Consider the following 13,667-nt stretch of genomic DNA (forward strand, 5'->3'; position numbering starts at 1 on the left):
CATAGGTATACATATGTCCCCTCCCTCTTGACCCTCTGATTGTCTTTCTTATTTCCCACCCCATCTAACCCCTCTAGGTTGTACAGAGCACCAGATTTGAGCTCCCCTTGTCATACAGTAAATTTCCACTGGCTATCTGTTTTACATGTGGTAATGTATATATTTCTATGCTACTATCTCAATTCATCCCACCTTCTCCTTCCCCCACTGTGTACACAAGTCTGTTCTCTAAGTCCACATCTCCATTTGTCATTGTTCAGTCACTCAGTGGTGTCCCACTCTTTGCGACTCCATGAACTGCAGCACAACAGGCTTCCTTGTCCTTCACCATCTCCTGGAGTTTGCTCCAACTCATGCTCATTGAGTCGGTGATGCTATCCAACTATCTCATCCTCTGTCACCCCCTTCTTCTCCTGCCTTCAATCTTTCCCAGTATCAGGGTCTTTTCCAATGAGTCAGCTCTTTGTACCAGGTGGTCAAAGTACTGGAGCTTCAGCTTCAGCACTTCCACTGAATATTCAGGGTTCATTTCCTCTAGGATGGACTGGTTGGATCTCCTTGCAGTCCAAGGGACTCTCAAGAGTGTTCTCTAACACCACAGTTCAAAGGCATCAATTCTTCAGCACTCAGTCTTTTTTACTGTTCAGGATATGAGACTACTGGAAAAATCATAGTTTTTTTTTTCTTAGTAAAATTTATTTTTCTTTTTTTTTCCTGTTTTTTAAAAATTTATTTTATTGGAGGCAAATTATCTTACATTAATATATTGGTTGGTTTTCCATACATTGACATGAATCCGCCCCGGGTGTACATGTGTTCCCTTTCTTGAACCCCCCCCTCCCACCTCCTTCTTCCCCATATCCTCCCTCCAGGTCATCCTCGTGCACCAGCCCCAAGCATCCTGTATCATGCGTCGAACTTGGACTGGTGATTCATTTCACATATGATAATATACATGCTACAATGCCGTTCTCCCCAATCATCCCACCTTCACCCTCTCCCACAGAGTCCTGAAGACTGTTCTATATACCTATATCTCTTTTGCAGTCTCGTATACAGGGTTAAGGTTACCATCTTTCTAAATTCCATATATATGCGTTAGTATACTGTATTGGTGTTTTTCTTTCTGGCTTACTTCACTCTGTATCAGTTCAGTTCAGTTCATTTCAGTCGCTCAGTCATGTCCGACTCTCCGTGACCCCATGAATCACAGCACACCAGGCCTCCCTGTCCATCACCAACTCCCGGAGTTCACTCAAACTCATGTCCACAGAGTCGGTGATGCCATCCAGCCATCTCATTCTCTGTTGTCCCCTTCTCCTCCCACCCCCAACCTTTCCCAGCATCAGAGTCTTTTCCAGTGAGTCAACTCGTCGCATGAGGTGGCCAAAGTATTGCAATTTCAGCTTTAGCATCAGTCCTTCCAATGAACACCCAAGACTGATCTTCTTTAGAATGGACTGGTTGGATCTCCTTGCAGTACAAGGGACTCTCAAGAGTCTTCTCCAACACAACAGTTCAAAAGCATCAATTCTTCGGCAATCAGCTTTTCTTCACAGTCCAACTCTCACATCCATACATGACCAGGGGAAAAACCATAGCCTTGACTAGACGGACCTTGGTTTGCAAAGTAATGTCTCTGCTTTTTAATATACCATCAAGGTTGGCCATAACGTTCCTTCCAAGGAGTAAGTGTCTTTTAATTTCATGGCTGCAATCAGCATCTGCAGTGATTTTGGAGCCCAAAAAAACAAAGTCAGCGACTGTTTCCACTGTTTTTCCATCTATTTCCCATGAAGTGATGGGACCAGATGCCATGATCTTTGTTTTCTGAATGTTGAGCTTCAAGCCAACCTTTTCACTCTCCTCTTTCACCTTCATCAAGAGGCTTTTGAGTTCCTCTTCACTTTCTGCCATAAGGGTAGTGTAATCTGCATATCTGGGGTTATTGATATTTCTCTGTATAATAGGCTCCAATTTCATCCACCTCATTAGAACTGATTCAAATGCATTCTTTTTAATGGCTGAAAAATACTCCATTGTGTATATGTACCAAAGCTTTCTTATCCATTCATCTGCAGATGGACATCTAGGTTGCTTCCATGTCCTGGCCATTATAAGCAGTGCTGCGATGAGCATTGGAGTACATGTGTCTCTTTCAATTCTGGTTTCCTCGGTGTGTATGCCCAGGAGTGCAATTGCTGGATCATATGGCAGTTCTATTTCCAGTTTTTTGAGGAATCTCCACACTGTTCTCCATAGTGGCTGTACTAATTTGCATTCCCACCAACAGTGTAAGAGGGTTCCCTTTTCTCCACATCCTCTCCAGCATTTATTGCATGTAGACTTTTGGATAGCAGCCATTCTGAAATAAAAATCATAGTTTTGACTACACAGACCTTTATAGGCAAAGTAATGTCTCTGCTTTTTAATATGCTATCTAGGTTTGTCATAGCTTTTCTTCCAAGGAGCAAGAGTCTTTTAATTTCATGACTGCACCATGAAAATACAGCAGTCACCATCTGCAGTGATTTTGGAGCCCAAGAAAATAAAGCTTGTCACTGTTTCCATTGTTTCCCCATCTATTTGTGATGGGACTGGCTGCCATGATCTTAGTTTTTTGAATGAAAAAAATGGAGATCCTCTGTCCCCACAGCAGGTCACTGCTGACTCATGCGTCTGTAGGAGACCCTCAGACACTCAAAGGCAGGTCTGGCTCAGTCTCTTGTGAGGGTCACTGCTCCTTTCCCTTAGTCCTGGTGCATCTTTATTGCTGTCCTGCAAATAGGCTCATCAGTACCATCTTTCTAGATTCCATATGCATGCATTAATATACAATATTTATTTTTCTCTTTCTGATTTACTTCACTGTGTAACAGTCTCTAGCTTCATCCATCTCATTAGGACTGACTCAAATGTTTTCTTTTTAATGGCTGAGTAATATTCCATTGTATATATGTACCACAACTTCTTTATCCATTCAACTGTTAATAGACATCTAAGTTGCTTCCATGTCCTAGTTATTGTAAATAGTGCTGCAACTCACATTGGGGTACACGAATCTCTTTCAATTATGGTTCTCAAATTCTACATAGAATTCTTTGATGCACAAAAGTTTTTGATGTGGATAGTGTCCAATTTATTTTTTGTTTTGTGCTTGTGTTTTTGCTGTCATATTTAAGTAACCATTGCCTAATTCAAAGTCATGGAGATTTACACATTTTATTAGAAGCATTTTATAGTTTCAGCCCTTTACATTTCGGTCTGTGATCCATTTAGTGTTAATTTTTTTTTTTTTTACATAATGTGAGATTAGGGGTCCAAATTTATTCTTTTCTTTATGGATATCATCTCTTTTCACCAGCATTTTTTTGAAGGTTTAGTCATTCATTCACTGAATGATCTTGGCACCCTCATTGACAATCAACTATTTACAGACACATGGATTTATTTTTGATTCGAAATCCTGAAACATTGGCCTATATGACTGCCATTATGCCAGAATCACACTTTTTAGAATTGCTGTAGTCTTGTTGGAAGTTCTTAAATTAGGAAGTGTGTGTTCTCCAATTTTGTTCTCCTTTCTCAAGATTGTTTCGGCTATCTGCCTTCCTTGCATAGCCATATGAATTTTAGGATCAGCTTTTCAGTTTTTATAAATAAGCCAGGTTAGATTCTAACAGGCATAGCACTGAATATGTATATTGCCTGTGGGATTATGGCCATCTTAACAATATTAAATGTTCAATCCACTTACATGGGATGGGTTTACATTTCCTTGGGGCCTCTTTCATTTCTTTCAGCAACATTTTGCAGTTCTTAGAGTACAAGACTTGCAAATTTTCTGTTAAATTTATTTTTCAGTATTTTATTACTTTTGACAATATTGTAAAATGAATTACTTTCCTAAACTCATTTTTAGTTGTTCATTGCTAGAATATAGAAAGAAGGATAACTGATTATTGCACATTGGTCTTGGATTTTGCAAGTTTGCTGAGCTCATTGCATATTTGAATAGGTTGTGAGTTTTTGGTGGATTCTTTATTGTTTTATATATACAAAAAGCATGTCATCTACAAATAGAGATAGTTTTCCTCATTCCTTTCTAGTCTGGATCCCTTTATTTTTCCTACCTAATTGCCCTGACTAGAGCTTTGAATACAATATTGAATAGAAGTGACAATAACAGACATCCTTGTCTTGTTCCTGATGCTAGAGGGAAGCCATCTACTCTTTTACCATTAAGTATGATGCTATCTGTGAGTTTTCCATTAGGTGCTCTCTATCAGGTTGAGGAAATTCCCTTCTATTCCTATTTTGTTGAATTCATTTTTATGCAACGGGTGTTGGATTTTGTCAAATGCTGCCCTTCCCCCATACACATCTATGAAATGATCATGAGCACCTTCTCCACATTCTATAAATATGGTGTATTACATTAATTGCTTTCCATATGTTGAACCAACATTATATTCATGGAATAAATCTCACTTGATCATCATGTATGTGCTGTTTTGTGCTTAGTCACTCAGTTGTGCCAAACTTTGTCCAACCCCATGGACTGTAGCCTGTCCAGCTCATAGGTCCATGGGGTTTCTCCAGGCAAGAATACTGGAGTGGGTTGCCATGCCCTCCTCCAGGGTATCTTCCCAACCCAAGGATCGAACCCAGGTCTCCCGCATTGCAGGTGGATTCTTTACCGTCTGAGCCACCAATTCTAATTCTTTTCTTTCACCACCTGAGAAGTGTTGTGCCATTTCCTCTGTCCTCAGTGGTTTCTGATGTGAAATCCATGTAACTCTGTTTTCCCCATACATGGAAGATAGTTTCTCTCTTGCTGCTTTCAAGACTTTTTTCTAGGCCTTTAGTTTTCAGAAGTTTGATGGTGGTGTATCTTGATGTGGATTTCTTTGGGCTTATTCTATTTAGGATTCACTCAGCTTCTTCAATCTGTAGGTTTATGTCTTCTGTCACACAGAAAATTTTCAGCCATTATTTCTTTGAATACTTTCCAGTCCCACCTTCTATCTCCTGTCCTCTAGCACACCAATGAGAAAAATCTCAGCCCTTTTGTTATATGCCCACAGGTCCCCAAGGCTCTGTTTATTTCCCCCCCCCCCCACTCATTTGGGTCCCAGCCACATGCTGTGACCAGCCCTGTATGGTTCGTGATCTTAATGTAGTTCTATTTTCAAAGACTTTGCAATGTTATTCGGTTTGGATACTTTCCCACTATAGTTTATTGCAAGATATTGAATATAGTTCCCTGTGTGTGTGTAGTAAGCTCATATATGGTAGTATGTATCTGTTAATCTCATACTTCCAACTTATTCCTCCTCCCTTTCCCCTTTGGTAACCATAATTTTGTTTTCTATGTAAGTCTGTTTCTGTTTTGTAAATAAGTTCTTTTTTTTTTTTTTTTTTTTAAGATTCCTCATATAAGTGATATCACATACTTGTTCTGGAGAACAGAAAAATTGAGTCTTTGTCAGCAGAGCAAAGCAGATACTCTACACTATTACCATAATGATTTAGACTAGATGTCTTGTGAGTGGGGGACAGATTGTAATAGATGTGGAGGATTTTATAATTATAGTAAAGGGCTTCCCAGGTGGCAGAGTGGTAAAGGATCCACCTGCCAGTGAAGGATACATAAGATACATGAGTTTGTTCCCTGGGTTGGGAAGATTCCCTGGTGGAGAGCCTGGCAACCCACTCCAGTATTCTTGCCTGGAGAACCCCATGGACAGAGGAGCCTGGTGGGCTACAGTCCATGGGGTTGCAAAGAGTCAGACACCACTTAGCGACTAAACAACAACAAATACTCATTAATACATGAACTTAATCATCAATCCTTTGACCTAAGAGGAAAACACTTTTCATGGAAGACCCCTAAGGATTCCTATGTAGTACAATTAAAATGCAAAAATATTTGAGAACATAGTTTGGTGCCCTGGATAGGTCAATAAAATAACATATATACTGTTAAATGTGAACTAAGAACTTTCTGTAAATATTAGATTAGGCTGTATTCCCTGTCAGAGAATACTGACTTTGATTTTTGACTCCTATCCTCACTAATAACGCTTTTTTCCTCTTACATACATCCTAGCCTGGATTGTCTTACATCATTCTATAGCAGTCAATGTGGTTATTGTACAACTTCATTTTAAATGAAAGCCAAGAGAAAATAAATCTCACACCTATCCTTCTGTCTCTCTGTCTCTTTTCCCCTCTCTCTCTCCACATGTAAAGGAAAATCATTAAAAATAAAAGAAACAAAGTATACTTAACCCAGTCAAATCTTGGTAGTTGACATGTATAATATTTTAAGACAGAAAAAAAGAGCAGCAGAAATGGAGGAAAACATTGCATCCTAAATCCCTTCAAAAATTAAAATGCAAGTTTGGATAGTAATCTCCATTTAGTGTGTTTTGTGTGCATGTGGGCATGCACATGCATGTGTGTATGTGTGTGCATGTATGAATTATCATATGGAACCTCAGAAATCTCTAAAAACCTTTGTGCAATTATCCCTCACATAATTACCAAACTGACGGGTTTGTTCCACAGGAACTATTGTGATTTCTTAGTTTTACTCCTCGAGAGATGATTTAGAAGAGATAATTCTTCTCACAAGATAAAATACTATGTATTCAGTTCCCACATTATCACTGAGCTTGTGCTATGAAGCAATGCCTGCAATATCTGTAGTTCTAGGAGACCACAGAGAAAAATTTAAGGTTTCAGTTAAACCACCGGGTCCCTAACCAGGTGAGGAACCAGGCCACACAGCAGCAGGTGAGCAGTGGGTGAGTGAGCGAAACTTCCTAAGTATTTACAGCCTTTCCTCATTGTTGCACTTGAATTGTCTTGAAACCACACCCGCCCCCCACTCCCGCCATCCTGGCCCAGTTCTTGGAAAAATTGTCTCCATGAAACCAGTCCCTGATGCCAAAAAGCTTGGAGACTGCTGCTCTAGGCCACTGGTTCTCAAAGTGTAGTCTTAAAGACACCTGGAGCAGTCCCTGAGATTCTTTTAGTGGGTTTGTGTAGTATTAATAAAGATATTTTTAATAACAATATTAACCTTATATTGCCTTTTCCGTTTAATTATCTAACGAACATACAGAAGACTTTTCCAGAGGCTATATGACATGTGATGAAGTCATCTCTCTGATGGATGTATGCTTTTTTATTCTTAAATTTTAAACATTTCTAAATCTTCATATATAATATAATTAGTAGCAATAGATATAACCCACATCTAAGCACTTTTTGGTGTCTTCAATAACGTTTAAGTGTTTGGATGTCTTAAAACCAAAAAAATGTTGCAAATTTCTTCTCTAGCTAGACTGTGTTATTCCTATAATGCTCTTCTTTCTGACAGATCCTGTTGAAACAAATTTTTACCTAGTGACTATTATTGTTTCTCATCAATGTGATAATTATATTTCTGAAGAAGATTGAGCAAAATTACATCAAAAGATCTAAAAACCAAATGAGTCCACGTTGTAACTTGGGAAAGAGAGATACCATACGAGATGGCCTAATTCTAAGGTTTTCCTTACTAGAAAAAGGGGAGGCTTTTGTTTCATGTGATGACATGAGGAGACAATTTGAAGTCGGTATTGACATAATATTATTCTGCTGATATGAAATGAAATTCTGATAGCCAGGGTGTCAGGCGTGTTCATAATCTCAATGCCATCAATTTTAAGCCTGAAGGCCCAAGAGACGAGCAGTGTTTAATACATCATCCCTTGTTAAATAGCAGCCACAGAGTTGGCGGTAGCCTGTGAAGGATTCCCTGCCATGCAGGACACGCCAGTTGTCTATAAATAGGACCTGTGAATGGGAAAAGAAAGAGAGAGGAAAAATACTCAGAACAAGCTTGGACCACAGGAATCATAAATCAGAAGAGATCATTTAAAATAAAAACTTTAGGTTATTCTCTGATTATATTCAATGAGTTTTTTTTTTTGAGATTAAGTAAACATTTGACTCCAGCACTCTTGCCTAGAAAATTCCATGGATGGAGGAGCCTGGTGGGCTATAGTCCATGGAGTCACAAAGAGTCAGACACGACTGAGTGACTTCATTTTTTTCTTCTTTAAACATTTGACAACTAGGAAGTGCATAGCTCTGTATTAGGCTAAATGGAAATAACAAAGGCAACAGTAGGTAACAGGCTCTGTATCTGAGGAGGTTATATTTCTTGAGCAATTGTTCTTTTATCAAAGCAAATCAGATCATTGGTTTCTTTTGTTCTTTTCTTTTAATTCTCTCTCTCTCTAAAAAAGTTAAACTGTTTCACTGTCTTATGCTAAGCTAGAGATAGTCTTTATCTAGAGGAACTATGAAGAACAACAACAAAAAAAGGAATCATGAAGCCAGATGGACCCTTAGGGACTATCAAGTTCAACTCCCTCATCATACAAATAGAATCATTGATGGGTATATACTCGGGGGAGCCTGCTTCCCGGTCATTTAGTAAGTGAGTGGTAGGACCAGGGTTAATACCCAGAACTCTCTTCTATTTTTTCCTTTGTAACATTTTGACTCACATATTCAAAAGTCCTCACTCTTCACTGCTTATGTGACATCTATTGAGCTTGGCACCCACCTTGCCAGGCTTGAGTTTGACCCAAAACTCATTCTCGGGCCTCCTCAACTCTCTGGTTAGAGTACGGTGTGCTGTATACCAACGATGGACAACGTCATAAGGTATGGTATTTATGACAGCCCGGTCATAGTTGTTGTACCTAAGGTGAAATTGTGAGAAAGAAAGATTTCCCCCAAAACATGTTAAAACATCTGTTGCTGATGGGGCAATTTTATATAAGGCTATCCCTATATCCATTACTTGTCCCATGATGATGTGGCAATAATAAGCTAATATTCTCTCAAGACTATAAGATTTTAAGAATAGTTCCACTGCCTGCTGACCATATTTTTGTTTCCTTTGAGAAATCTGAGGGTATGGGATAGAAGAAAGTTCTAGCTGGCTTCTACCATCTTAGAATATTATGTTTTGTTTGTTTTTATATGTTTTTTGGCCATGCCACATGGCATGTCTTTCACCTCACTCAAGGATAACTGTTATACCATCATGACTTCTGTCACCACAGATTAGTTTTGCTTATTTATAAAAAACTTTATATAAATAGAATACTATAGTATGTACTCTTGTGTCTGGCTTCTTTCATTTAATGTTATATTTAGAAGATTTATCATTATTTTACTGCATGCCAATAGTTCATTTATCCTTCATGTTGAATATAATTTTACTGTGGGACTATACCACAATGTATTCATCCATTCAAGGTTTTCCTTGTGGCTCAACTGGTAAAGAATCTGCCTGCAGTGTGGGAGATCTGGGTTCGATCCCTGGGTTGGGAAGATCCTCTGGAGAAGGGAACGGCTACCCACTCCAGTATTCTGGCCTGGAGAATTCCATGGACTGTATAGTCCATGGGGTCACAAAGAGTTGGACATGACTGAGGGAATTTTGGACACGACTGAGGGACTTTCGGACAGGACTGAGGGACTTTCACCCATTCATCCATTCTATTGATAGATGTGTAAGTAATTTCCAGTTTGTAACTATTACAAATAGTGCTGGAGGTTCTGGTCCATGATAGAAACAAATCTATAGTTATACAGAGAACAATTCCCTATGAAAGAAATCTGGAAACTGAGTGACTCCTACATAGTGGTGAATGATAAATAAAAAACATATCAAAATGGATAGGAAAGGCTGAGACAACTCAATAATGAAAAGACAATCCAGTGAAAAAGTGGACAAAAGTTCTAACTAGTTCCTTAGCAAAAGAAGATATATGAATGGCCAATATACACATGGACATAAACTCAACATCATCAGTCACCAAAAAATACACATTAGAACACCAAGGAGATATCCAATATAATGGCTACAATTAATGACTGAAAACACCAAGCATTGGCAAGGATGTGGAGAAGCTACAACTTTCGTACATTGTTGATAACTGTAAAATGGAACACATTAGTAAAAGTTGCTAATGAAACTAAAAGTCACGTACTCTATGATCCAGCAGTTCCACTCTTAGGTATTTATCTGTGTGAAATGAAAATGCATATCTACAAAGATAGTTTTACATGAACATTGATGGCAGCTTTACTCGTAATAATCCCAAACAGGAAACAGCCCAGGTGTTTATTCATAAAAGAATGGATTTGTTCCAGGATGCGAATTTCTAGAACAGGCAAAACAAATTATGGTGGTAAAAAATAAAAACAGATGTTTCCTCTGTGTGTGTGTGTAGGGTTGGGCTGACAAGGGTTATAAAGGTACTTTCTGTAGTGATGGTAATAGTATATATCTTGATAGGCATTTGGGTTACATAGGTGTATGCAGTTTTAAAAACTCAGCAAGTGTATATTCAATATTTATACCAATATTGTATGTATATACATTGTATGTATATTTTATATCAAAATTAAACATCTGTAAACAAATATTGAATTTTAGACTTAAGGTTATAAATGTTGAAGTATATTGGGAGACATATACCTTCAATGTTCTGTGCAATGTATCAAAAATAAGATTAATTTATAAACAGAAGGATAAAAGGATAGATAGGTAATAAAGCAAGTATGTGCTGTGCTGTGATTAGTCGCACAGTCATGTCCGACTCTTTGCAACCCCATGGACTGTAGCCTGCCAGGTTCCTCTGTCCATGGGGATTCTCCAAGCAAGAATACTGGAGTGGGTAGCCTATCCCTCCTCTAGGGGATCTTCCCCACCCAGGAATTGAACCGGGTTCTCCTGCATTGCAGATGGATTCTTTACCAGCTGAGCTACCAGGGAAGACCAAAGCAAGCACAGTAATATCTTAATGGTAGAATCTCGGTGGTAGGTATACAAGTTTTCCTTGTAAATGTTTTCAACTTTTTTGTATTCAAAAGTGTTCATAATAAAATATTGGGGAAAATATTGAGCACCTACTCATTGTTCTAGACAATTGAGATACAAGAGATGATGGAGGGAGAGTTTTCCAGTGGAGCTTATCCCAGGGAAGTGATTTAGGCTTTATGTAGTTCCTACTACAATACAGGGGCAACAATTTATTTTTATCTTCACAATTGTGTGTGAAGGAGCAGGCTTGAAATGAATGGAGATGACAAGTTCAGTTTTGGATATGATGTGCTTTATGACTGTACAAGATACTAGGCGGCAATATACACAGGTCAGGAGAAATGCATAAATCTGGACAAGAGTCAAATGTTGTGGTTATCATGCCTTTAGGCACCCTAGCTGCTTGATCACTGAGCACAATTTAATAACTGTTTTTTGTTTTAAATGTGTTTTCATTTTTAAATGCCATGTGAAATATCTGCCCCTCCAATCTAGTGTTCTTTGGCTGTTGGCATATTTATTATTCAACAGGAATTTTAATAAGAAAAGAAATTGTACTAATAAAAAGCTATGGAATACCAATATTAAAATGTGACAGATATAGAATCTTAGGAATTTTCATTACATTAGAAAACTAACATCTGGCAAATATATTACATTGAGGGATAGTTCTTTGGTACTCACCTGATCAAATAGAGCTCTTTATTCCATGGGTAGATATTTAAGACTGGTCCAACCCCAATCATGTGGTTTTGACATTCTCCAACATTTTCAATATATTCATGCTTCAATGGCACTTTACTGAGGAGTTCAAATTCTTCAGGTGCCTTTTGAAGTACCTGTTCTGCTGCATAGAATCCATCAACTAGCAGTGTCCTGCCACCTGTTCCTTCATGCTTAAGACAGTGAAACACTTGAATGCTAAAGAAGGGAAAAATGAAATTACCCTATTCAGTGGAGAAAAGACAATACATCAAACGTTTAGAAAAAAATATAAAATGATTACTGATTCTACTTGTGTCATTTTATTTTCATTAAGAAATAAATCTCATTTCCCAATTGTCTTCCAGTAGTACTTTTTTGTGTACTTTGCCATAAAATGCCACTAAAGGTTTCTTCTAAACATATTTAATATGTACTGAAACCTGTATGTGTCAGACTTAGGCAATACAGGCATGAATAAGATACAGTCTCTCTTTTAAAGAAACCCATAGTCTATCTAGAAGAATGAACCAAGTAAGTACCAATAAAATACGATAGGCACTATGATAAAGTTGTATACAAGACAGTGGAGCCATAGAGAGGAAATTATTGTAGTGGGGTATTGTATAGATAAATTTTTTGAGATGTGGATGAGAATGATTTTGCTTAGTTTTAAATAATGAGCAAGTCTTGGGCTGGTATGAGATTGAGGTGAGGAGAGGGCGTTTCAGGCAGGAAAAAGGTATGACCAAACATATCAATGTAGAACAGCAAGGTATATTCAAGGAAGAGAGTGATAAATTCCTGTTGGCTTAGCACAGAGAATCACAGGATTTTAAATTAAGATGAGAGATTAACTGGTGAGAAGCAAGATGACAAAAATATGAAAAACAACGTGGATAACTGAAACTGGAGAGAAAAATACTGAGAACCTGAGCTTATAGAAAAGAGGACACATCTAAGAAATAAATGATTAGATGTGGAGGATGAAGAATAGGCAAAAATCTAGAATGACTGTAGGTTTTCCCCCTGGGCAACTTGACAAGTAATAATGCCCATTTGCCAAGAGAATGAGGCAGATGCATAACTGGATGGTAATAAGGGGCTGTGAAGGGTTGAGGAAGATGTTCAGCTTAGGGACATTTTGAAATAATTAAGTTACATATGACTGAAAAATTAATAGGAAAAGGCAAGTCAATTATTAATGGACTGGAAACCTAAAGTAATAATTTCAAATTAACAAGGGAAAAATAAAATCAATAGTAATTTAGGAAAAAAAGCAAAAATAAGGAAAAGTAAACAACGAAGTAAAATAAGTGATAAATATAAATAAAGGTAGAAGGAATAAAATCAAGGAGAACGAGGGGTAAATACAATTAAAATGAAGAAGGTCCTGGCTATGTTAAGCTTTCTGCAAAATTTCTAGGTTAGGATTATTTAGTACCAGTTGAAGATGTTTATCTTAGAAGAGAGGTATTTTGTAGCTGTCTGTGAAGTGAAGTCACTCAGTTGTGTCCGACCCTTTGCGACCCCATGCACTGTAGCCTACCAGGCTCCTTCGTCCATGGAATTTTCCAGGCAAGAGTACTGAAGTGAGTTTCCGTTTCCTTCTCCAGGAGATCTTCCCGACCCAGGGATCGAACCCGGGTCTCCCGCGTTGTAGGCAAATGCTTTACTGTCTGAGCCACCAGGGAAGTCCTGTCTGTAGCTGTCTGTAAGTGATGGCTAAAGCCAAGAGCATAGAAGCCATTTGGAGAGATAATTTCAAGCAAGAAAAGAAGGAGAAGGAGAAAATCTTGAGGAACAACAGTATTTATGATACAGACAAAAGAAAATAAGCCAGCATAGGAGACTGAGGAAAACTGACTATAGAAGTAGAAGGAAAACTAGAAAAGAAAGGCTATTCAAGAAGAGGTAGAGGTTAATGGCCCCAGGATTCAAATAAGATAAAGACTGAAAGGTACATATTGGGGATGGCAATAAGTTACTTGCTGGTGACTTTGGAGAGAGTAATTTTAATTGAGAGGGGGTTGGATAAACTAGCTGACTACAGGTTTGAAGAGTG

General features: G+C 38.2%; 1 protein-coding gene across 2 annotated transcripts in view; it reads right to left on the bottom strand.

Annotated features, from left to right (window-relative positions):
* Positions 1–3,212: 3,212 nt before the first annotated feature.
* The window catches only part of TMLHE (trimethyllysine hydroxylase, epsilon), an 88,788-nt gene continuing 78,333 nt past the window's right edge, over positions 3,213–13,667 (bottom strand). For both annotated transcript variants that reach the window (XM_055438310.2, XM_055438309.2), the window contains 3 exons: positions 11,585–11,821; positions 8,627–8,765; positions 3,213–7,848 (listed from right to left, as the gene is read on the bottom strand). In XM_055438310.2, the coding sequence (XP_055294285.1) occupies positions 7,717–7,848; positions 8,627–8,765; positions 11,585–11,821 (508 nt within the window). In that variant the 3' untranslated portion in view covers positions 3,213–7,716. The remainder of the gene's footprint in view (positions 7,849–8,626; positions 8,766–11,584; positions 11,822–13,667) is intronic.

Source organism: Moschus berezovskii, chromosome X, assembly GCF_049115385.1.
Source record: "Moschus berezovskii isolate FMDL1 chromosome X, NW_MosBer_1.0, whole genome shotgun sequence".
NCBI lineage: Eukaryota > Metazoa > Chordata > Mammalia > Artiodactyla > Moschidae > Moschus > Moschus berezovskii.